Source organism: Gymnoscopelus braueri, assembly GCF_963280865.1.
Source record: "Gymnoscopelus braueri genome assembly, chromosome: 2".
NCBI lineage: Eukaryota > Metazoa > Chordata > Actinopteri > Myctophiformes > Myctophidae > Gymnoscopelus > Gymnoscopelus braueri.
The window spans coordinates 20,317,598-20,343,038 of NC_137604.1; the positions used below are offsets into that span (position 1 = coordinate 20,317,598).

At 39.0% G+C, this 25,441-nt stretch overlaps 2 protein-coding genes across 4 annotated transcripts; one reads left to right on the forward strand and one right to left on the reverse strand.

Annotated features, from left to right (window-relative positions):
* Positions 1-56: 56 nt before the first annotated feature.
* Positions 57-2,510, reverse strand: bbip1 (BBSome interacting protein 1). Its single transcript, XM_080414636.1, has 3 exons — positions 2,420-2,510; positions 1,028-1,095; positions 57-413 (listed from the first exon to the last, which is right to left on the reverse strand). Exons 2-3 carry the CDS (start codon positions 1,071-1,073, stop codon positions 256-258), a joined length of 204 nt encoding a protein of 67 aa, XP_080270762.1. The 5' UTR covers positions 1,074-1,095; positions 2,420-2,510; the 3' UTR covers positions 57-255.
* A 2,212-nt stretch (positions 2,511-4,722) lies between these two features.
* On the forward strand, positions 4,723-21,574 carry shoc2 (SHOC2 leucine rich repeat scaffold protein). Of its 3 annotated transcripts, none has more exons than XM_080413011.1 (9): positions 4,723-4,839; positions 10,887-11,945; positions 12,696-12,833; positions 13,019-13,149; positions 13,664-13,852; positions 16,068-16,190; positions 17,953-18,090; positions 19,006-19,123; positions 20,567-21,574. In XM_080413011.1, the coding sequence occupies exons 2-9, from the start codon at positions 11,243-11,245 to the stop codon at positions 20,773-20,775; spliced, it is 1,749 nt and encodes a 582-aa protein (XP_080269137.1). In that variant the 5' UTR covers positions 4,723-4,839; positions 10,887-11,242; the 3' UTR covers positions 20,776-21,574. The 3 variants fall into 3 exon arrangements, with proteins under 3 accessions (XP_080269137.1, XP_080269138.1, XP_080269136.1); XM_080413012.1 differs by lacking the exon at positions 4,723-4,839 and adding an exon at positions 6,330-6,526; XM_080413010.1 differs by lacking the exon at positions 4,723-4,839 and adding an exon at positions 7,005-7,141.
* Positions 21,575-25,441: the final 3,867 nt, after the last annotated feature.

Here is a 25,441-nt window from a genome sequence, read left to right on the forward strand (position 1 = left end):
AGAATTAACCATCCAACTACAGTAAGCAAATGACCATAGATTCAAATCAAACCTCATTGCTCATTCAAAGATGCAGTTTTATTTGCAAAAGGAACATAATGATCTATTCCAGTGCAACATTACATGTTGAAGATTTTTTATTTTTTTAATAAAATAAATAATTGTTGTAATATTAGGATGCATTTTGCTTCTGTTCTGCACCCCAGTTGCCTCATCTGAATGTTCATAATGACGGTTCCTGCATTTGCAAATGATTTACTGGGACTGCTCCTTCAGTGCAAGTTCCTGCTGTTTTATGGCTTCTTGAGCCTCTGACTGCATCTTTTCCAGTTTCTCCAGAGTGACAGATTTGAGAGGGAGAAGCTTGGGCTTGCACAGAACCAAGGTAGGGACATCTTCCATGGAGAGTTGCCCTATGGATGTTGACCAAAAGAAAAGGTAAATGGCAAAGATTATTTTACCCATTAAGGTATCACTATTTGGCTGGATAAGGGTCAAACACATTAAAATCTTATTTTCCTAAGTGTTCAAAAAAGGGTGTTGTCAACTAGAATTTGTATTAAACAATTTACTGCAGGGTCTTCAACGTTTTTCAGGTCAAGGACCCCTTAGCTGAGAGAGAGATGAAGCAGGGACCCCCCACTACTAGATTCATGTTACAAGCTCACCGCGTTGTGAGCTTGTAGATCTGCTATTTTCGGCTAATGTTCCGAATAGGGATGGGAGGGTTCAAGTGGTTAATGTAAAATAAAAAGTCCCTATCACACAGATTCTGCAGATCTGCAGAATCTCTGAGGACCCCCTAGGGGTCCCAGACCCCCGTTGAAGACCTCTGGTTTACTGCTGGATATATCCTATAAACTGAAATACAGTATGTCAGCTTTAATTTTGCGACAAGCTACGCAATGGGACCATGATCAACCCAATGCTCTGTTTTGGAATACAGCTAATACACTGTATTGTGGACAACAAGCACACTTGTTTGTAACCAGTGTTTGCTAATAGTGAATTATTGCTTTATACTAACCTTGTTTAGGCAAAACCTCTCTGAATATTGACTTGACTTCAGGCATTGTGTCTGGCAGTGAGTAAGAGCTGAAAAAGTAATGAGACATTGTTAATATATTTATTTATTTTATCAACAGCAATCAGGGATGCTTGTCTAGAGGACAATAGATTTGGGAATATGAATGCCTGCAACCCATCTCTGATAAAATATTAATTTAATTGTACTAAAAATGCTATCTGTATTTGACCCTTGCATTAAGATGGAAGCCTATAATTGATTTACACATCATTTAGTCGCTTGCCACACAGTGCAAAGTAGGAATTCCACCATTGATTTATTGACTTATTAGCTCAGATTAATCTTGTAAATCTTATGGTCACAATTAAGCGATTTTGACAGGAAATTGGGAGAATTAAAACGATTTTGCCTCTTTAATTCTACTCTAGTGGACATATGCGTTCCCAGCATTTGCAAAAAGGCAAGAATGCATTAATGTTACATTCTCAATATTGATGTCAAGGTAGCTCCATAAAGAACCTCTCACTCCGCTATACTGCTCCGAGATGAGGTTCTATGTCGTTACCTTCCAGAATCGGGTATACGTCCGCCAAGGCTCCGCTGTTTACCCTTTTGTATACGTCGTATCCCAAAACTAATGGTAGATTCCAAGCCGCACGGATGTTTAAAGTTTGGTTCGGCGCATAAAATTTTAGGAACGGAGCGAAACTACCCATTTAAATCGCTTATTTAGTCAGCCTGTGGCCATGTTTCCCATTCAACCCGGAAAACCCCCCTACGTCCGCTGCCAGTACTGCTCCCGGTTTGGCTACAATGGGAAACATGGCCACAGGCTGACTAAATAAGCGATTTAAACGGGTAGTTTCGCTCCGTTCCTAAAATGTTATGCGCCGAACCAAACTTTAAACATCCGTGTATGTAACTCCATATCCGTGCGGCTTGGAATCTACCATTAGTTTTGGGATACGACGTATACAAAAGGGTAAACAGCGGAGCCTTGGCGGACGTATACCCGATTCTGGAAGGTAACGACATAGAACCTCATCTCGGAGGATGACGCTGCCCCTTGTCAAGTCTGTCCAGACGACCAAAAAAAGACCACAACACTTGTAACGGAGTATTTCTACATTGCAGTATTGATACTTTTATTTAAGTAAAACATTTGAGTACTTTTCCACCACTGCAATCCACAAATGAGCTATTGCGCTAAAAGTGGATGGGGAAAGGCTATTATAATCAGGTTACTTACAAAAAACACTGGCAAATAGGCTACAATCGATACATATTATTAGCACAAGTAAGTAACTGATAATGTCATGACATAATACTTTTCTATGCTCGCGTGAGTGAGCGTAATCATCATAACCGTAGCGAAACATTAGATATTCTCACCTTTTAATTTAGCCACAGCCTAGGATTACACGGTTGTCAGGCCAACACTTCCTGAACAATCACATGACGCGCTCTTCTGCGCTTTGAGTAGTGTTGCCAGGTTATGTGAGAGAAATGAGCAACCAGGTCTAGGAAAACAAGCCCAAAAGAAGCAACTTAGGGCCTTAGGCCACATGAACACTTTAAACCTAGAATGCGTCGGCTATTTGAAAATAGCAAGCCTTAATAAGCTAGTACAGTTTAGAAACAATTTAATAAGCCCATAAAACCGCAACCACAGCTACCAATTTCTACAAGCCAGACAAATAAGCCCAAAGTAGCTTATAAAAAGCCGACATGGCAACTCTGGCTTTGAGTCTACCAGCCCACGGTGCTTTAGCGCCAACTAGCGGCATTTCCTGTAACATGTAGACTTTTTTTTATGGTTGACTGTTAGTTGTTTACTTATATTTAATCATTAATTAATTAATAACAGTAGGCTATAATCCTGGATATTTTGAGTCAAGTAGTTACTTGAAACCACTTTTTTTTCTCTATTGATATTATTTCTATTTTCATTTTTGCATGAACAGGAGTTTTCATTTGCACTTCATGTATCTTGTCTGACAGATATGATATTCTCTTGATATCTTTTCAAGTAAGGCTATCCTATGTATGTTGTTGGTTCCTAGTTGACTGATGCACTGCATTCAGTGCACTGTCTCAATTCACTTCAATTTAAATGAGCTTTACATTGCGAAAGCATTGAAAGCAAGTGTCTGCTAAACACCTAAATTGTATGTTATATGTATGCTTTGGCAATGTAAAACATTTCATTATGCCAATAAAGCATTTTGAATTCAATTTAATGTAATGCTTTTTTTAATTTATTTTATTTTGAGAACACTGCCATTCAAATCAGTCGGGTAACAGCCTTACAGGGTATTGGTCTGGGGATCTTAGTATAATTTGATTTTCAATTCGAATTGACAGACCCATATGGTTTGAAATATTACACAGCCAATGTAATCGATGGTGATAGTGCTGTCCACATTATTATTCTTTTGACATTATTGTAAACAGTGGTGTAAAGTAACTAAGTACATTTACTCAAGTACCGAACTTAAGTATTGTTTTACTTTACAGGAATATTTCCAATTTTCAGTACTTTTACTTCTAGGCCTACTCCATTACACCTCATTACATTACATTACAGTCATTTAGCAGACGCTTTTATCCAAAGCGACTATTTAAGTGCATTCAACATAGGGAACGAAACTACAAATCACCAGAAGTCTTAATAAGTGCATTCTCTTCTAAAACAAGCAACTAAGAGTATAATACCTAGCGCTAAGGTAAAAGTGCAATTAAGCGTGCCAACATGTCGTCACCAGCAGAAGGGGCAAATCAGGCTGCGGGGGCGAGGCATTGGGCGTGGCATTGGGCAATGTTAAGTCAACCTGGTTTTTACCCCTCAAAGATGTCCGCAGCTACCAAAAGACACTTGTTGACGCCCCCTTTAAAACAAGAGCTCGTACAACTATTAACAACAAGTAGGCAAGGCAAAGAGGAAGGGTAGTATTTCCTGAAGAGGTGGGTTTTCAGCCTGAGGCGAAAGATGGGCAGTGACTCTGCTGTCCTGACATCAGTGGAGAGTTCATTCCACCACTGTGGGGCCAGAACAGAAAAAAGCCGTGACCATGTAGATCGGCCAGAAGGACCACTGAGCGTCGAGGCAACCAGTCGCCCTGAGGCCGCAGAGTCGCAGGCCGAAGTGGTCTGAGGCAAATATTGTACTTTTACTCCACTATAAATTATTTGAAAACGTAATAGTTACTAGTTATTGTAGATTTAGATTATTATTACAAAACATACATTAACCACTTCACCCCATACATTAACCACTTCACCCCATACATTAACCACTTCACCCCATACATTTCGGCCATTTGAAAATAGCCGATCTACAAGCTCACAATGCTTCAGATGCTATGCATTGTGAGCTTGTAGATCTGCTAATTTCAAAATATTTTTATACATTTGAAAACTTGTGAAATGGGACATTTTGCAATATGAGTACTTTACTTCTGGGTACTCTAAGTACATTTTGATACCAATACGTTTGTACTGTAATTCCGGAAAACAGAGTATTTCTACATTGCAGTATTGATACTTTTACTTAGGTAAAAAAATGTGAATACTTTTTCCACCACTGATTATTATTATTTTGTATTAAAAGCTGTCTACCTTTTTTGTCTCGTGAGCCATTGGTTAGGCGGCGTGCATAGTGACGCAATGTGGTGGTAGAGAGAGGCAGGGAGGGGACCGGAGAGAGAGAGCAGCAGCAGTGGAGAGAGAGAGAGAGAGAGAGAGAGAGAGAGAGAGAGAGAGACTAGGAGGAAGCAAAGCAAAGCAAGGATGGCGGAGTCACACCTCTGAAGGTAAAGCAGCCGATCTATTGACACACACACTCACAAAAAAATATGAATGTTTACCCCCTGCTTCTTCAACTAATTAATGCTTTAAATCACACACAGTCACTGTGTGTGTGTGTGTGTGTGTGTGTGTGTTCAGATGAATGTGTAGCTTTCTTTTCTGTCTCATCATCACCACGCACTAATACACAGCAAAGAGAGGTGATGATGAAGTACAGGGAGGATAGGAGTCGACGGGGTTGGTGTCGCTCGCCGACAAGAACAGATCCACAAGCTCACAGCTTGTGGATCTGTTCTTGTCGGCGAGCGACACCGTCGTGTGTGTGTGTGTGGGGAGGGTGTCTGTCTGTCGCCGATCATGTCGCACTAGTAGCAGTGGTGTAAAGTAACGAAGTACATTTACTCAAGTACTGTACTTAAGTACAATGTTGAGCTATTTTTTTTTACTTTACTGGAGTGTTTCCAATTTTCAATCCTTTACTTCTACTCCACTACATCTCAGAGGCAAATATTATACTTTTTACTCCACGACAATTATTTGACAGCTTTACTAGTTAGTAGATTTTATAAAAATAGCCAATCGCATTGTGAGCTTGTAGATGTGCTATTTTCAAATATGTTTATACATTTGAAAACTTGTGAAATGGGATATCCTGCATAATGAGTACTTTTACATTTGGTACTTAAAGTACATTTTGATACCAATACTTTTGTACTTTTACTCAAGTACATTTTAAGTACTGGACTTTTATTTGTAACAGAGTATTTCTACATTGCAGTATTGATACTTTTACTTAAGTAAAAATATCTGAGTACTTCTTCCAACACTGGTCTCACCCCGACTGACAGCTGCTGCTGCGGCCTAAAATATATCTATATTTTTGAGACGCAACCTATTGGTCTCACGACAGAGAAACGACGCGTTCTCAGCCGATACAAGTGACGACGTGACTCGCGTTGACAACTGTTTGTTGGACCAAATCACGTCATTCTGGCTGAAAACGCGTCATTTCTTGTTTTTTTTGTGTCTGTCGGGCGACAAGCTAGCAGTGTTGCCAGATTTTGCGAGAGATATAAGCAACCAGGCCGATGAAAACAAGCCCAAAAGAAGCGACCAGTTGTACCACTTGACTTGAGCCCTATTACATCAGCTATTTGAAATAGCATATCTACGAGCTTGTAGATCTGCTATTTTCAAAAAGAATCTTGATAGAAATGTAAAAAATATTGAATGTGTCAAACATTTTTTATCAAACCTACCCAATCTTGTATGGGGGGTCAGCTCCCTGGCACAATCTTTTCAGATGGGGGTCAATTTAGGGGATCCTTGGCATGAAAATGTTTGAGAAACACTGGTTTAAATAACATAAGGAAACAAGCCCAAAAAAACACAACCCGTAACTAACTACCAATATTTACAAGCAACTTTACAGAAAAACAAGCCCAAAGTCACTTATAATAAGCAGACCTGGCAACACTGCACGCTAGCGCGACTGTGGTGGAGGAAAAAAAGAACAACGGTATAAATACAGCTAAGGCAGCTAACGTCGTTTTGGAACGGGATGACTGACAACTTGTTTATTTAGCAACAACAACACAATTGTGTTTGTGTGTTGATGTTGTTATTGGGTTTTATTCCTGCCTGCTGTTGGAAATTGACAGAAGAAGAAGGCTTGGCTAACAAACAAAAAAGGTAGCTATAGCTATTTGGCTAATGTTGCTAGCTAGCTACAGCGTTGCCATGTCCGCTTATTATAAGCGATTATAAGCTTGTTCTTCCTTTGACGTTGCTTGTAAATATTTGTTGTTGCGTTTTTTTGGGCTTGTTTCTAAAGTGTAGTTGCTTATTTGGCCTTGTTTACTAATGTTGTTTAAACCAGTGGTTCCCCAAATATTTTCATGTCAAGGACGCCCCCAAATTATATGTATTTGTCTCCAGGGATCGGCTGCGTATCAGATTTGTGTTGTTAAATTATTCTATTTCATGTAATTAATTACGCGTGCGACGCGTTGTGAGCCTGTAGATCTGCTATTTTCAAATAGCGAACGTATATAGGGTTAAAGTGCTCACGTCTCGCTTCGTTTGGGCTTGTTTTCACGGACCTGCTTGCTTGTCTCTCTCACGAAATCTGGCAACGCTGCCCAAGCTAGCGTTTTGCCTCACTGTTGACGTTTAGCCGTTTGATTTCCTGCCTTGTTGTCACTGTCATCTTAGCCACAGCTAGCTTAGCTTAGACAGCGACGTTAATCATGCGATGAAAGAGGACGTTTGGGCTTTATGTTACCGATGACACCTTCCTCCCTGATGGTAAAACATTGTTTACATTAATGTATAGCTAATGTTAGGTCCCTGATGTTGTTTTTTTCCCCCCCTTCTTGTTTTGGCTAAGCTAACGTTAGCTAGATGAGATTTGACATGTATTGTTGTTGCACTCTGCATGGAGGTGAATTTGCCTTGGATCAACACTATCATAGATGCATTTGATCGATTTTTATATCCACGATATGCGAACGTAAGAGTCAGACTCGATAACGTACATCTATGATAGTCTTGATCCAAGGCTATAGAGGTGAATGTAATCCCTGTTCTTCGGCCTTAATGTTTTGTATTTCTGTCTGTGTCGCTTAATCTGAGACGTTTACGTGACTTCCTAGAATCGTCGTTTGTCGATAATCCTCGTTCCGTGGATTTGTCATTGGCACGACCAGAATAGCCACTCAATCTGAATAGATCCTGTGTAGGCAGGTCACGGTGCCAATTCAGGTTTTCTTATAGCCTTCACTTTAGCTTCACTATAAAACAACCACAGACATGCTGGATCATTTTGCCATTCGCCTGCTGTTTATTTTGTCACCAATTCAAGATTTGTTGGCATTCAATTACCCACATCATTGTATTCAAGTGACAACATGAAACATAACAGGACCTTGTACCCTTTGTGTCAATAAGACATACGGTTTGTGTTTATTGAAATGATTCATTATCTGACTACACTGTACAGTGTCACTGTTTGTATTTTTGTATGTTTTTATTATTAGATCAACAGCAGTTGTAGTGGAAAACCAGACTGATCAATGGCCAATAGGCCAGTGTATGCACTGACACTCAATGGAAACTTAGTTGGTCCATACAGTGGTCAGTGGTTAAAATACCTAAGTTCCATGACGCCATGGATAGGCTGATGTTGATGGTGTACATTAGTTTTTCTCAGAAGCCTAATTATATTAGCCTAGTAAACTAGTCTTCACAGCTTAACTCCCAGTTCTCCAGAAGTCTGTAGACTTGTGGTGAACTGCTCCAAGCTCTGAAGACTGGTCTTACCAGCTTAGTTACCAGTTCTCCAAAGTTTTCAGCTCCAAACTGCGATAGCTTTAGTTATACACATTAAAGTGTGTGTGGGTGTGTATATAATATATATACATACATGTATTATGTGCTGCTGCAGCTATATAAAAAAATAATATATATATATATTGCTGCAGCAGCACATTATACATTCAAGCTGATAGTGTGACAAAAAAAACCTCTATGGTTGTTGTATATAATTTCTAACTGAATACCCAACTCTTTGCCCTTCTGTACGTTGCTCATCCTGAAGTGTGAAACTGACTTAAAAATACCATGTTAATTCAAATTTTCAATGAAGTACTCATCACAACGATACTTCCACACTATTCATATAATGTCACTTTTGTGTTTCTGCGTATTCTGTTCCATATGGATCAGTGTGTTCTCACACTCCCATGTAGGCACTGTCAAAGCCTACAACATGAAATTGTGTCATTGACTGTCACAGTAATGGTAGAATAGCTTCTTACACACTATTATTATCATATTGACAGCAACTTTGTTTATGATGAACAATTAATTCTAAAAGCAGGAAAAAAATCTAAAATGAAAGTAAGTATCATTTGGGGTATAATCTTCAAGTGTAGTAACATTTTCACGAGATGCAATCATTGATCTGCGACTTTAACTTCAAATTACTTGATTTAATGTTTTTTCTTTTGTGACTTAATTTGTGCTGTGAATAATAGTCTGCATAATACTTGCATATTTAGTGCATGGAAGGCATAGCAAGTTGTTTAAAAAGAACCAGCAGAATTGACCTACTTCCTATTCTGATACTGTCTCACTCTGTGAAAGATGGGTTCCTATCATTGTTCCTCATAATGAAATACATGTTGAATGAACTCTAAGATGGCCTCCACATTTTTAAAGTGTAAAATAATGTGAAAGTTATCCCATCTGGCCTCCGTCTTTCTGTTCTTTTTCCAATCCAGTCCCCCACAATGTAATTTTTTTCTGAGCTTCTGCTGCTACCTTTATATTAAACTGCTGCTGTTTTCCAAAAATATTTGGGCACATTTGAAAGATGCAGTTAAAAAATCAGTATGGGTTGGGTTTGGCTAATCCTTTGTTTTAACAACTGGGAGGACAAACATGGCAGCAAAGTCTTTTTGGTAGTATACACAAACAAATAACACTCCCAGTGCTAATGTTGATAAAAGAGAAAAGTACAGTATCTACACTCACAATTACTAGAGACTACTTTTTATTGCACTAAACTGAATGGAGACTTGTTGTTTAGGGCTGAAATTTTACTTGACGATTACTTGATTGCGATTAATAATTTTGGTTGTCTTTTAGGCTTTGTAAACAAAAAATGCACAGGGCAGATATGGCAAATAACTGAAATATAGAAAGAAATTACTTGACATACTGTATTTAATTAAGAACTTACAAAATATGTTTTATATAGTGGGAATAGCCGATCTACAAGTTTGTACATCTGCTATTTATGCTATTTAAAAAAAATTGAAACTATTGTCAATTATGAAAGATTATTGCGTCTATCTCAAATAATTGCACGATTATGTAATGATTTGTGACAGGCCTACTATTATGTTATTAGCGTTTACTTTTCTAAGTTGAGAAAGGGTAGGAGAATATTGGAAAGCAAATATGAAATGACTAAGTATAGATAACAACTTGAGCCATAGCATCCCTATTCTGGGTATGTCGCCAGAAATATCAGATTTACAAGCTCACAACGCTTAGCAATGCTTTAAGCTTGCAGATCTGCAATCTTTGGCAAAGAGATTTGGGTGTAGAGGGGGAAAATGAGCGAACCAAGGCAACTCATGTCCAGTTCACTAAGTATAGAGGGTTTAAGTGGTTAAACGTCAGATAGTGCAGCAATGTGGGCCCATATAGAGACGAGCCTTAAAAGGAAGCAGCTTGCAAAGTTTGGTTTATAGTCCCTGAGATGTGTGGTCTGCCTGGTTATTCTCAATTATGCTATTATGTATTATGCAAATACATTGCACACAGATTGGCCTGTTGGACCCAGTTTTTGACGTCCCATTTATTTCTGGGAATCAGTGATTGCACAGAACATGCTGTCCAGTATTTCATCATAAGGGGGTGCTGCTATCGACTCCTTTTTTCACCCCAAAGGTCTTATGACCTGCAGTCGCGGGGAGCCTGGGCTTTGAAGGCTACTTCTAAAGATTACTCTCAGCAGTCCTAACCTTTTCACTTAGCTCTGATCCTGAGCCAAGCTTGCCTTTTTCTGTGCTATGGCTTAGCTTGTAGTAGTGTTGGAGAGCTTTACATAGACAAACACTGAAGGGTACAACGGCAACAGAGACTAAACAGAGACGGGCTGCCAGAGACATGCTGGCGCAGTTTGTCCTGTTAAAAAATGTGAAGTGTTCTCTTTTGTCAGAATTTCTTTTGGGGCGTAAATAATCGACGTGATTGTAGTTCTATGGACTTGCTTGAGAACACTAAAGGGCTGAAAGCATGTTTAGGTGGGGCTACAGGGTTGAACTAGTGCCAACACCCGCCAGGCCATGTTTATTTAGTATGAGAAAGTTGTTGAGAGGTTTTGTCTGACTCAACAGGTTTGCTTAGACTGTCACTGGCACAACTTTGAAATTCAAGATCCTGATTTCACTATTAAGCTATGTGTTGATGTTTATTCTTATGTCGACAGCTTATTTATTGTGATGATTTGGAGCTGACTGTCATTTTGTTTCCTCAACAGCAAAGCCCAAAAGGATGAGAACTTTGACGACCTTTGTGGCTGGAACTTATTTTAGCTGAAGGCCCAGGGAGTTTCTGGTTAAAACAAGTATGTGGCCCAGGGCTGCCACAGTCCAGCTAATTGAAAGGATTTTTTCTCCAGTGGCATTTTAACGGAAGAACAAAGTATCAACAGCAAGATAAACCCTTTGTATTTTAAAACCTTAACGTTGGAGGATACTCTAAGCCCACACAGGTATGTATCAACACATCCTTCTGTAAAAGCCCCAGGCTGTCAGTCCCTTTTTCTTCTTGAACACGCAACCTGACAAGAGAGACTCCCATGAGTGAGTCTGCAGGGGCCCCGATATCGTCAACATGAGTAGTACTTTAGGCAAAGAGAAAGACTCAAAAGAGAAGGACCCCAAAGGTGGTCCGGTTGGGAAAGAAAGGGAAAAGGAGGCCAAGGCTCTGGCCAGTTTAGGCAAGGACGGTGGCAAGGAGCCCAAGACCAAAGGGAAAGATGCCAAAGAAGGAAAGAAGGACCCCAGCAGCGCACCGCCGGCTGTCGCCTTCTCCGTTGACAACACGATAAAGCGGCCCAACCCAGCACCGGGCACCCGCAAAAAGTCCAGCAATGCCGAGGTGATCAAAGAGCTCAATAAGTGCCGGGAGGAGAACTCCATGAGGCTGGACCTGTCCAAACGGTCCATTCACATGCTGCCCACCTCCATCAAAGAGCTGACGCAGCTGGCTGAACTGTACTTGTACAGCAACAAGCTGCAGAGCCTGCCCGCCGAGGTGGGCTGTCTCTCGGGTCTGGTCACCTTGGCCCTGAGCGAGAACTCCCTGACCAGCTTACCGGACTCGCTGGACTCCCTGAAGAAGCTGCGGATGCTGGACCTACGGCACAACAAGCTGCGGGAGATCCCAGCCGTCGTGTACCGGGTGACGTCGTTGACCACGCTCTACCTGCGCTTCAACCGCATCACGGCGGTGGAGAAGGACATCCGAAACCTGGCCAAGCTCACCATGCTCAGCATCCGCGAGAACAAGATTAAACAGCTGCCTGCGGAGATTGGTGAGTGAAAAGCGAGGGAGATTAGTTTGACTACTTTGTCTAGATTCTTTGGCATGTAAATAGCCATGGTCTGAGAGGGTCTTTTCTTCAATGTAATTGGTTGGTTAACCCATTAAGACCTGAGATACGATTGACGATTCTAAATCCTAACAGTTTCTGAAACATATTTGCTATAATATCAGTGATTCTAAAACTTTTTCATGTTAAGGACCCACAAAATTATATGTATTTGGCCGCGGACCCCCATCTGAAAATATATTGTTCCAGGGACCCCCAGAAGCAAAGATTTGCACACATTTTCACGATTTTTCAAAAATAGCCAAAGTATAAAATAAGATACACAGATACATTCCCGGTCTTATGGGTTAAAAGCTGATTTTCTTTTGGCACCATCAGCCACTATGCTATGGTAAAGAGAAACTGGTACAGCGGGCCACATGTGGATGTGAATTGATTTGTAAAATCGACTGTCGATAATTCGTCTTGTGCCATTATGTGTGTATGTATTTTTCCTGTTGCCGGCACTTGCACAATGTGCATGAGTGTATTTGCTGTGAGGCTCTAAACTTGTCAGCATGTCTCAGCACCCACATAGCCATTACAAATTCCTTTACATTTACTCTACATGTTGGCTAGGTGTTTCTGCTGATGGAGCACAAAGAGAGAGTGAGATAAATCAAGTAAGGTTAAGGGTTAGAGGAATGAGATGGGTAGGGTATGTAGTAAATGTTCTGTGTCTTGTTCTTGCAGGAGAGCTATGTAACCTCATCACTCTGGATGTAGCCCACAACCAGTTGGAGCACCTACCGAAGGAGATTGGCAACTGCACACAGATAACTAACCTTGACTTACAGCACAACGAGCTCTTGGACCTCCCAGAGACTATAGGTAAGATGATTTATTTCTTTAGTGTCTCTGCTCCTATATTGTAAAACAAAATGATCTTAGATGAGCTTCTTTTGTTATATTGTCTAAATCTATTGAGACTCTTATGTACTCACAGTCTATTGTGGAGTATTGGTAAAATACTATACCCAAGATTGTCTTTTTATTTTTGGTGCTTTCAATTGTAGGCAATCTGGCGAGCATAAATCGTTTAGGTCTGAGGTACAACCGATTGTCAGCCATCCCCAGATCGTTAGCCAAGTGCAGAGAATTGGAGGAACTAAACCTAGAAAACAACAACATCTCAGTGTTACCAGAGGTGAGTAGAGCGTTGTTTTGTGATTACATTTCCTATGTAATGTAGGACTTCTACTTCTCAGCAGTATACCATGTAGCAACAGTTTAGGGGTGCAACACTTCATCGAACTAACGTAAGTGGTTGATTGCTTCGTTGATACATAAAAAATATATACCGCATATGTTTTAAAAACATGCTTCTTGATTATTTGATTAATCAAAAAAGTCCATAGTTGCAGCCCTACAACAGTGTGAGGGATCAACTGTAGTGCTTCAGGTTAAGGCTTTGAATGTTCAGGAATCGTTGAACTTTTTTTTTTAATGCTGTTAATTGAATAATCTTGCCTTGTTTCTCATTTTAGTGTTTATTATATCAGTATGTTGTTTTGCATTCATTGCTTGCTTTCCTATTGGAATTCCTATTGTGTTTGATCCCTAATCTCTGAGCCAAAGTGAGAATTTGTGTCCTGTGTCAGGAGCTTGCTGATCACCCTGTTTTTCTGCTTTGTTTTTCGTCTGCCAATGTGTCTGCTCAGGGCCTCCTGTCAAGCTTGGTGAACCTGACCAGCCTGACGCTGGCGAGGAACTGCTTTCAATCGTATCCTGTGGGTGGGCCCTCGCAGTTCTCCACCATCTACTCCCTCAACATGGAGCACAACCGCATCAACAAGATCCCTTTCGGCATCTTCTCCAGGGCCAAAGTGCTGAGCAAGCTCAACATGAAGGTGTGTGTACTTGAATTACTATACTTGTGAGGGTCAAATGTCCCCACAATTATAGTACTGTAGAATTAGCAAACTGGACATCATGAGGACAATGTTCCTTGTCCTCACAAGATACATTGTTTTATGGTTAGAGAAGATTTTTTAGAGTTACATAGACTTACAATTAGGAATAGATTCAGGTTGTGGTTAAGGTTACGATTAGGCATTTACAGGTGAAGTTGAGGGGTTAGAATTAGAGTTGTACCTGATTTGACTTAGTAGTGGGCTGGTGTCGTCCACAAAATCCCTAAAATGTTGGTAATACTAACCTGTGTGTGTGCATGCACGCATGAGAGTGGTAGGAGGGGTTTAAGCTTGATAAAATGAAGATCAAGCCAAAAGGTAAATAGGCTGCCACATTTTTAAAATGTTTTGAAAAATATAGAAAGGTTTGAGAAATTGCCATTCTGACACATTTACCGGTAGTCTGTGCCTTTTTGTTTTTTTGCATTTTTAAAGACCGTAGTACTATTTCATTAATGCAACACTGGTGGGAGTTATGATTTATGTTTCTTACATTCATCACAGGCATGTGTTATTCTTTTGTTTATTTGAGGCTGTATACATTTACTCTAGGCCTACAACTAACACTTACTTCCATAATCTTCCAGTTAATCTGATAAAGTTGTACTGCAATAAACAGTAAAATAAGGTTATAACACATAAAACGATCACATCACAAATTATATGTACCCAAACAGGCCCCTTGATATTGCCTAATATGTTTACCCAGCATTCAAAAACATACATTTCTTTATATATAATGGAACAAAGACAAGCCTTCACATTTTTCGTAAAGTCGTAGCTGATATTAGGAATTGTTACTTGATACAAAAACAAAAATTTCATTTGATACATTTTCTGTCGGTTGTCACTTGGTTCAATCAAAAAACGTATCTGTGGTGATCCAACCATTTCTGGAGATGTATCTGAGAAGAATATGGTATCATGTAGGTGTCTTAGCTGACTCTAGGTTTGTTCCGATTGGCGATAGAATTGTATACTTTGACCTCTTTATTGATGATAAACATATCGTTGCTGTCGGGTGGAAACCTCATATGTCCAGAACTGTTACTTTTCAGGATTCAAATTGATAAGTAGCAAATAATAGAAGATCTACAAGATCAAAACCTGTAAATCTGCTATTTTTGCTACTTTTGTGTCACTAAGTAGGGCATTCATTTACCAAAAAAAAAGAGATATGAGTTTCTGCCCGACAGCAACGATATGTAAAATACATACATTCTCACACAATTATCAAAAGGATAAAACGCAAGAAAGCCAGCGGCGTATTTCCATATCCTATGGCAGCATTAAGGGGATTTCAACTAACTTACGATCAGAACTAAGATGTTATAAAAAAGCTCTATAATGTGCATCCTACTGTGCATTTAGAGATGTCTCTGGTGGAGAGGCATGTCCTCTCGCAGAGCCCTGCTGAATGAGTAACGATGGCAGAAATATTAGTTTGGTGTCTCCTTTGCATCTCTGTTCTCCATAATATGCCTTCTTTGCAACGTAAGAGTAGTCAATGTATTTATGTGATTGAGATAAAATTATACAGTGTTATATGAAACATGATGCTGATATTATCGCACCAAATAGAAGAGACATTGATATTAAATCGGTCTTTTACCTTAAGTTTCACCTTTGGAATCTGTAAAGCCCATAACATTCACAAATAATTTCACTGATCTCCACGCCATGATGTAACTCCCCCTGTAAAAGATGACAGGGGCTTATTTACTCCAATAATGTATTTTATGAAACGGGTCAACTCCAAATCTAAAAAATAAATCTCTGTCTCTCCGCAAGCCACAGGTCCAGCTTTGTCTTCAAAATATATACAATCAATTCCGCAACTCCATTTACCGTAATTCCTCTAACTTTGTGCATGTTAAATCTTTACTGTACACCCCTGCACGCCTCCTACTCCCACCACCCCCTGGTTTTTAATTACCACGACTCACAATATGAAATACCAAGGGTCACCCAAGCCTAGCTCATATGGCACCAAATCTCTTCGCTGAAAATAGCCTATCTACAAGTTCACAGCGGGTTGTGAGCTTGTAGATCAGCTATTTTTGCCAAATGTTTGACTATTGTGACATGTCCACAAAAGGGGGCATTAGGGTTCAAGTGGTTAATAAGCGTACGTTTTGTTTCTTACCCTCAGGACAACCAGTTAACGTCTTTACCACTGGATTTTGGCACTTGGACCAGCATGGTAGAACTGAACCTGGCCACCAACCAGTTGACTAAGATTCCAGAGGATGTTTGTGGCCTTGTTTCTCTTGAGGTGAGGCCTAATTATATTTACTGGCAGAAAAAGACTCGCTGCATGAACATTAAGGACAACTCCTTAGACAGAGACTTTAAGAAAATAGTATTTCTTTATTTTACTTGCTCAGGCCTTATAGCACTGACGAAGCGAAACGTTTGCTTTTTTAATTCACCCCTCACCATGAGCACAGAGCACTCTATGAGCAAGTAAAATAAATAAATACTATTTTCTTAAAGTCTCTGTCTAAGGAGTTTTTTCCTTAATATTCATGCAGCGAGCGAGTCTTTTTCTGCCAGTTTTCCTTATTGTTTTTGAGACCACCGCACCTGCAGTCAACCGTGGACAAATAAGGGCGTTTTTTTAGCCTAATTAGATTTGACATTTCTCTTGGACTCAACCCACTTTTGCCATTTGTTGCAAGTGTACACATTGTTTATAAATCACTGTTAGATAGACTTGGAAGAAAATATGTAGTTTGGTGTTAACCATTTAAGCCCTATAGCAAAAGTAGCCAATCTACTATCTCACAATGCAATGCATTTTGAGCTTGTATTTTTTGCTATTTTTGAATTGTTTTGTCAGTTTTTGACAATCTTGAATTTGTTCCCCTTTTAAAATGTCATGAAATGTTCATGTACATGAGTCAAGACTAAATTGTTCAAGATGGAAATTGTGAAGGCAAATCTTACTTTCTAGTTTATTTTATTTTCATAGTGAATGGTCACGGAGTACATGCTTTAATAGCGGGAAGTACTGCTTAATGTCTGAGCTTTAGATAAATAAATAAATCACGGTCTGTGAAATCAAATACTTGTCAGTCAAAAAATCCAGTGAACATCAGAGCACTTGCACCACCGTGTTGGAAGTCTAGTTCCATTTGTCGTCTTATCCCTGCCAACGCCAGCCGCCGATGATCTGCTTACAGGAAAATGCCAAGTGAAAGTTAACTTGTGAAGGAAGTGTGAAAGTTGGATCTCGTCTAAGCGTGTAAAAATAAAAATTTCCAGCAAATCTTAGTTACACCAATGTTGTGAAACAGTTTTTTACAAGATGGCGTGTCACAGGTCTATTTCCTCCTGGATAATGATCTTTGTAGGGTATTACTGTTATTTATTCCAATTTTCTTTTCTTCCAAAAATTCTACGTTTAAATGTGAAAAAGCTGTATTTCTGTGGACACATCCGACCAACAGCCCTTAAAAAAATATCTGGCTTTGACTTTGTCAACACCCACCACTTGTATCCCCCACCTCCCTCCCTCTGACTGTCTCACCAAAACACTTCTCTCCCTATCCGTATATCTTCTTTGCCAAAAGGAAATCGCAGTCAGTTTCTTAACTCTTCTTCTTATTAGTAAAAACTACTTGACCGCAACAATGCTGATGTAACTAAGACATAAGCTGCAAATCTTTTTTTTTTAAATCAAGAACATAATATTATCAAGAAGTTCTACATTCTTTTGACTAGTTGTTGAGATGTGATATCTAGAAGTAATGTTGTCTATATGTAATTTCAAGCCCTAAAAACAGAAAAAGTACCATAATCATTACACTGCATCCTTAGGCATTTATTTAAAAAAAGCTATTTACATTTGGCCAAAGACACAAGCCTGCTATAAACCACATACTGACCTAGTCAACATTGAGTGCATCTCATTCTCTCTACAGTTACACTGGGAATTTTGACTGACTGGCAACTTTCTTTTTTGTTGTTTAATTTATTTTTGAACCTTTCTAAATGGTGAAAATGTGTGTCTAATTAAACGTATGTCTTAACAGGTGTTAATATTGTCCAACAACCTTCTGAAGAAGCTACCACATGGTATTGGGAACTTGAGAAAACTACGGGAGCTCGACCTAGAGGAAAATAAGTTGGAATCCCTCCCCAATGAAATTGCCTACCTTAAAGATTTACAGGTATGACACAGTTACCCTAATTTGTCTTTTCAAATGTATAATCAGTGCCGGACAAGGTAAATACTCAAGTATTCAAATGTACAAATTACAAAGTACATTTACTTTTTAATATCAATTGATTTTAAAATTATTGAATTTTGAACAGGGTGCCAAAAATAGCCAATCTACTAGCTTTGGCCATAGGGTGGGAATCATGGTTCACCAAAATTAAAATGCAACCAAAATATCAAAGCCTTTGGCATATGAGTGTCATCGTGTGTTAATTGCTCTGTTCTATTATCATTTGAAGATACTGAATTACCTTTATTGAATCTTAATTATAACTACTTATACCATGGCCATGGAAAATATTTGTTTCTGATTGGCAAGCAGGTGTGCGTTATTATCGGATGTAGGGGCAACTCAAATAGTCCCGATCAACAGTTTAATCATTGACGGGTATTGATTAAACGGCATGACACCATCAATAAACAAAGTATAACAGCTGTCAGGGAGACTAAATAAAAAGTATTTGCCAAGACAACACTGCTTTTGTTTGCTGTTTTTCCTCAAATACTAAATTAAGAAATATTAACAGCCTCACTTATTTTATAAGTGGCTATGGTATATGCTGATAATGCACTACAAGGTGTCCAGATATTACCTGCCAATATCAGGATATGTTGTTGTGCATTATTGTTTACATAACATGTAATGGTATCCTGGAGTGCTCTCACTTGAAACAGTGTGTTAAATGTTTTTTCATTGTTAAAAGTGAGTGACTTCTTTATGGTCTAATTTTAGCAGGACCGTTTACATCAATAATGGGATGTTGTAGCTTAAGTGTTGTGTTAAGTAAGGTCAAGTAAGGGCCACATCAGGTTGGCCACGATGTGGCACATTATTGACATATCTCTCCCATTATCTATTCTGCAGAAACTCGTGTTGACCAATAATCAGCTGACCACATTACCCAGAGGCATCGGCCACCTCACCAACTTGACACACCTGGGTCTGGGAGAGAACCTGTTGCAACACCTACCTGAAGAAATTGGTAAATGACTCTCCAATCCCCTTGGCTACTTAAACTAGAGGCCTGCTTACATGGTCCTTAACCGGATAAAGGTCTGCTCTGCCCACTTTATCTTGACCTTGCTGTGAGTGATCGCTGACTGGGTTTAGTGACTGCTGTTTAGTCAGAGATTAAAAGGGATGGAAGAAGGAGGGAGGTAAGGAAGTGTGTATTTTTAGAGTATTCAAACTAGGCCCAAGAGTTAATAATAACTGTGTCTTGTGGGGCTTCTGGTCGCCCTTAGCAACAGTTAAATCTCAAGTCTTTCCTTAACAAGATGGCAGAACATATTTGAAATGCTTAGTGTGCTTGTCATAACGCTGCTCATAACTGTATGTACTATGTGACTTGTACCCTAGGCTTCAAGAAAGCACCTCTTTATGTCATCCATCTCTGTGCGGTGGGACGTTAAGGGGTGTTTTATTGTCACATGCACATACAAAGCTGTCAATTGTACTCATTTTATACCGGGTACGCATTGTGACATCAAAGCACGCTGGTACGATGTGCTCCTCTAAAGTTACGCAAAACTTTGTGGGTTCTGATCCACAGAACCCACAAATCAACAGCAACACTTGATTTGATCCATAATCAATCATTCAAAATTGCTTTTAAAATTGATTTGCCACAAAGCAAAAACAAACAAACACAAGGTGTTGGACTGAGCTGGTTAACCCATTAAGACCTGGAACGTATCTGTGTCATTTTTCGATTTGAGCTAAAAAAACATTATTTTACACTTTGGCTATTCAAAAATAGCAGATCTACAAGCTCATAGTGCGGCACCGAGTGCCACGCTACGAGCTTGTAGATCTGCTATTTTTGAAAAATCGTGAACATTTGTGCAAATCTTTGAATATATATATTTTTAAAGCAAACATTTGTAACTCAAATCTTTGCTTTTCGGGGTCCCTGGAACAAAACATTTTGAGATGGGGGGGGGGGTCTGCGGCGAAATATATTTTGGGGTCCTTGACATGAAAAAGTTTGAGAACCACTGACATGGCAACATACGTTTTTTTTTTTTAACTGTTAGGATTAGGAGACATTTTGTAGAATCGGAACCTCAGGCCTTAACACATTAACTGCCAGAATTATTTTCATATTTTTTTAGCCAGTGCCAGAGTTTTTCATTGGAAAAAAAAAAGTACTCAGGAGCCGAAATACAGACTTTTTAAGTTAACAAGGAAGTGGATAGGAGTCTAGATCTTCAACTAATCATATCTCCTTGGTCTTTGGGTGAAATTGGAAAAAAAAAACATTAAAAAAATATATATATATATATTTTTTTTTCACTTCACGTAGATCTACGCGATTGGCACGTGGTGGCTTTAAATCGGTTCGCGTAGATCTACGTGATTGGCAGTCAATGTGTTAATGGGTTAATTAAAAAATTAAAAGGGCTAAATGACGTCTTTCCCCCAGGTACACTGGAGAACTTAGAGGAGCTGTACCTCAACGACAACCCCAACCTGCACAGCCTCCCGTTCGAGCTGGCCCTCTGCAGCAAGTTGTCCATCATGAGCATCGAGAACTGTCCCCTGAGCCACTTGCCGCCCCAGATCGTCGCCGGAGGCCCCTCGTTCATCATCCAGTTCCTTAAGATGCAAGGGCCTTACCGTGCCATGGTGTGATGATCTCAGAGCAGCCCTCCATGCCTGTTCGTCCCATTATGTGTCATGCACTGTAAAGAAAAGGAGTACTCGCCAGGCGCAACTTCACGAGCTTCTTTACTTTCCTACAATATCTATGAGCGAAAACGTGGCAGATATACGAAGACTGAGTTCCATGTTTCCCCAGGATTCATCATGGCCATTTTAGGACCCCCTACCCCCCACTCATCTTTCATTTTGAATCATGTTAAAGAAAAAATATTGCCAAGTCTTTGCCAAAACTATATAATATATATATACATTTCACATACATGTACATATGTCTATGTATGTGAATGAGAGCAACTGAGATCTTTTAAGTCTTTTAACCTTATAAACCGTGCTCCTCCCATTGCCTATGTATTTACAGTAATTACAAGCATCTGCTAAGTGAGCAAAGATACAATTGTATGCAAAAACAAACAGAAAAACATATTTGGAACTTCATATTTACTGCTGCTGCCGTAATCCACATTAACTTTTTCATCCATTCATATTTTCTTTTGATATTTTATTCCCTTTTTTACCACTTGTCAACTAAAGATGTAACTTATGTTAATAGCGTCTTGACCATGGAGAACAAAGGTGTAATGCCGGTGTTTTGTTTTTTTACTTTTTTGTTTTGCTTTTGTTTCAAGAAACTGTGCCTATATCTAGAATGATCCACTGGTTCATTTCTAAACACAATTGTCCATGAGAATACAAAGGTATAAATTATTTCAAATTTGTTTTTATATACATAATTGCTGTTCTTACATTAAAAAAAGTTTTCATTTTTTTATTCTTTTGTCGTTGCCGTAAACTATAAAAGCAAGTGATATCAGTTGTAATTTAAATTGACGGAAGTCTTTTAACTAATAGAAGCTGTAGTTAAACATTAAGCTAGTAATGTACAAATGAGAAATGCAAATCGTAAATGCTTTAAAAAAGAAAAAAAAGAAAAAACTAAGCAACTTGGAACTTAAAATTCTCAAATGGGCAGTGATGTGGCCCTCATATATATTGCATTTTATGTGCGAAAAGGTATTGAAAATTAAAAAGACATAGATAGGTGTTGGGATAATTGATCTAAGGCATTTTTATATACGTATATAAATCCTGATCATTGCCTTGAGTGCAATTTTTGTTTTAATGTTTACTTGTTTGATTTGATAATATCTTCAGTGTTGGGCTGCATAGCTGTCATCCAATTGATCATTGACCAACATATCAGAAGAAAGGTAGCTGGGCCCCTGCCATTAACAGTTAAGTTTGTCAAAACTTATAAGGTATGCCAAAATATGAATAATCTCTCCTTTCTTCCTTAGTCCTCTTAATTTTTTAGTTACGCCCACAACAAAAAAAAACATTTTTGTATAATTGATTGTCTGTGTCAGTCCCTGGTAATATATCCTAGTATAAAGAACCCGCTATCTAATGGAAAAAATACTTTTTCTTTATTTCTTGTCCCACACTGTCCCAGCAATGCTGCTGCTCTTATGCACTTTTTTTTTAAGACATTGGCATCCTCTATATAAAAAAATGACAATAGCCTCTCATTGGTTATTCTGGATGGGGGCATTTTGTTTCATAAATGAACAAGTATTTTATCTGTTAAATGAACCATTTATCATGTAAATTTGTGACGATTAAATATAAATATTGAGTTTCACGGGCTGAAAATACACTAGTAACTGTGTGGGGAGGTTTTCATCCTGTCGATCTTAAATGGAAAGTGCTCACTTGAACTGCAAGTTTCACAAAGGGTTTCCCATTTCCTGCTTTCTTCATTGCTAGCAAAATGGTTAAAGTTGAATTATTGCAGTTTAGATACGCATTGTTTATTTTAAATAATTTTTCATCTAGTATTTTGTTTTCTTTCTAAGTGATGAAACGTGTATTTAGTTAGTGTTATTTCAAGTGACTGTACATTAAAAATCAACAACAAAGGTAATCAAACCAAACTTTTTTTTTTTTCTTCCTTTGGAAATGTGTTGCGTCCAAACTATATTCAATCATTATTCTATTTTGTATTGAAATGTGTGGGTCTACTTATTTCTGGCAGCAGCTTACAGTGTGAGTTTTGAGGTGTGGACTGGTCACCACAGGAAACCCAAGTGAGTACCACAGCCTACCTTGGGGGACAATATGTTGCTGCTTTTAATTTACCAGCAGAACCTGTTGCTGCTTTTGTGAACTGAAACATATGCTGTACAAGACGGGAGGGGAAATAGGATCCATCTACTACAATGATACAGACTTCATATGTAAACCATGGCGGGGACAAATCCACTGAGTGTTTGACCTTTTTTATTTGGTATCAGGCCTGGTGGTTTTCAAACAGATCAAATCATTTGGACCCAACGATGACAAGAAAACAAAGCAAACCACGGTGCATATTGGAGCCTAACAGTAACAGTACAAGACTGTCAGAAAAAAGACAAAAAACAAAACTAAAAAACAAACTTAAAAAAAAAGAAATGTAAAAAGGGCTTTCTCTGTTCTCGCTCAACAATACACCAGAGGCATTGCATTCCTGGTTTTATATAAAAGCTTCGGGGGGAGGGAGGGGGGATCTTTTTTTGTGCATTTTCTTTTAGCTGTAAACAATTGTGTGAAATTGCCTTGGAGTACTCAAGAAGTGAGATGTGCATTAGGTATGCAGCGAGAGTGCTGTGTCCCATTTTACCTTCAGTCTGTTTTTCTTTTTTACTTTATTTTTCATGTGCCATTTCGCAAGGCTGAGGATGCCACTGTTTGAAGATGCACAGAAGTGGGAGAAACAGAACCTGAAACGGGCTTAACGGCCAGAGAGCATTTATCAGAACCAGGAATGTACTTTCAACATGTTTTTTTTTTGGAAGAAAATTATCAGCGATTCATTCGAGATGTGGTCAATGTGAACTATATTGGATGACAAATGTATACTGGTCCATCCAAACTGATTGGAATATAATTGGTGTTTATTTTTCTATCGTCTGTGATTGGGGCCTTGGAGAGTGTCCCAGAATCAAGGTCACTTAGTTCCTTTTTTTAATTTTACAACTGTATGTCTCTTTTTCTTGCCTGGTTATTTTGTATAGGAAACGAGCATGTTCAAAAATATTGACATGATTTGTTTGGGTCAGAATCGGGCCGTTGTACAAAGAGGATTTTGTGGTTATTTGGTATCTGCAAATGCTCTTTTATTTGATTTTTTGTTTTGTTTTATTTTGTACATTGCAAAGAGTATCCAAAGCATTGTGTGCCAATGCTTAACCTACTTACTCTTCTTTGACAAGCAGCCTTAGTGGTCAAATGTTTTTTGTTTGCCTATTCCTTGTGTCCATGGTCACTGACTGTATACTATACCCAGTAAAATCCTCTTTTAATTTGAACTCTGAGAGGGTAACATTTGGTTACATTTGTACACTCTGAGTTCCAAATGGATAAATTAACATAGGATTTTACTGTGTACTCGTCATTGCAGTGTAAATTTGGGTCTAGTTTCTTCCTGTCTTTTATTTTATTTGTATTAGAATCTGGCAATAAGGTAGTCGTAGCAGTATTACAAATCATGCTCTTTTGCATTAAAGGGGAATTTCACAAAAGCAGTCCACATGTATAGTAGGAGATCTGTGATACTTGTATAATGGAGATCAACAAAACGTAATGCCAAATTTCATTGCAGAAAATTGCTCAAAAATGTTTTGTGGATACTCTTGCTTCCAAACATGATTATTAATTAGATGATTGCTCTTGGTAAGTGAATATATAATTTGATGACATATGATTGTTGCGTTTTTCTTCATCGTTAGAGCGTAAAACTCATGAAACATTTTGTAACCGAGTGCTTTTGCAGAATAACCTGTGTTATTTTTGGCTGAATTCCTCTTAAATGTGACACATCCAGCTCTTCGTACTGCGTAATGCGGATCTACCGTATAACCACTTAAACCCCAGCATCCGTATTGTGGGGAAAGCTTTCGCAGAAAAAAGCAGATTGACAAGCTTACAACGCGTCGGTAAGCTTGTCGATCGGCTATTTTCAGCAAAAGCCTTCCCCGCCAAAACAGAAAACAGAAAAGACACTAGCATAGAGCCCTGCGGGACTCCGCTCAACCCATATGGGGTTAAAGTGGTTAAACCTGATCCTACCCACTACATCCCTGCATAACATCCTACTACAGAGCCCCTTTCAGTATCTCCTCAATTATAGCTGACTGCCTTATGTGCACCAAACAAAACCACACTTTGAATTGAATCGACACACATTAGATAATCAGTTGTATTGAAAACATGATCTGTGCACACAGATTTAACCACTTAAACCCTATATACTTTGTTGAACGGGGTCCCCCAGGGCTCTATACTAGGGCCGCAATTTCCCCCCTCCCCCCTCTACTCCAAATCTCTTCACCGAAAATAGCCAATCTACAAGCTCACAAGAGCTTGTACTGTAGATCTGCTGTGCAATGAATGTTTGCCCCAGAATTTGGACGCTAGGGTTCATGTGGCTAATAGCTAAAACCATTTTTTCGGTCACTCTTATTTCACGACTAGATGAGCAGATGCAGACACGACTACCTCTATGTCAGTGGTTCTCAACCCCCAGGGGTCCTTGAGGGGGTTCCAGGGGGTCCCCAGCTAAATGAGGAACAGTTTAAACACTTTGGGCCTTATTTCATAT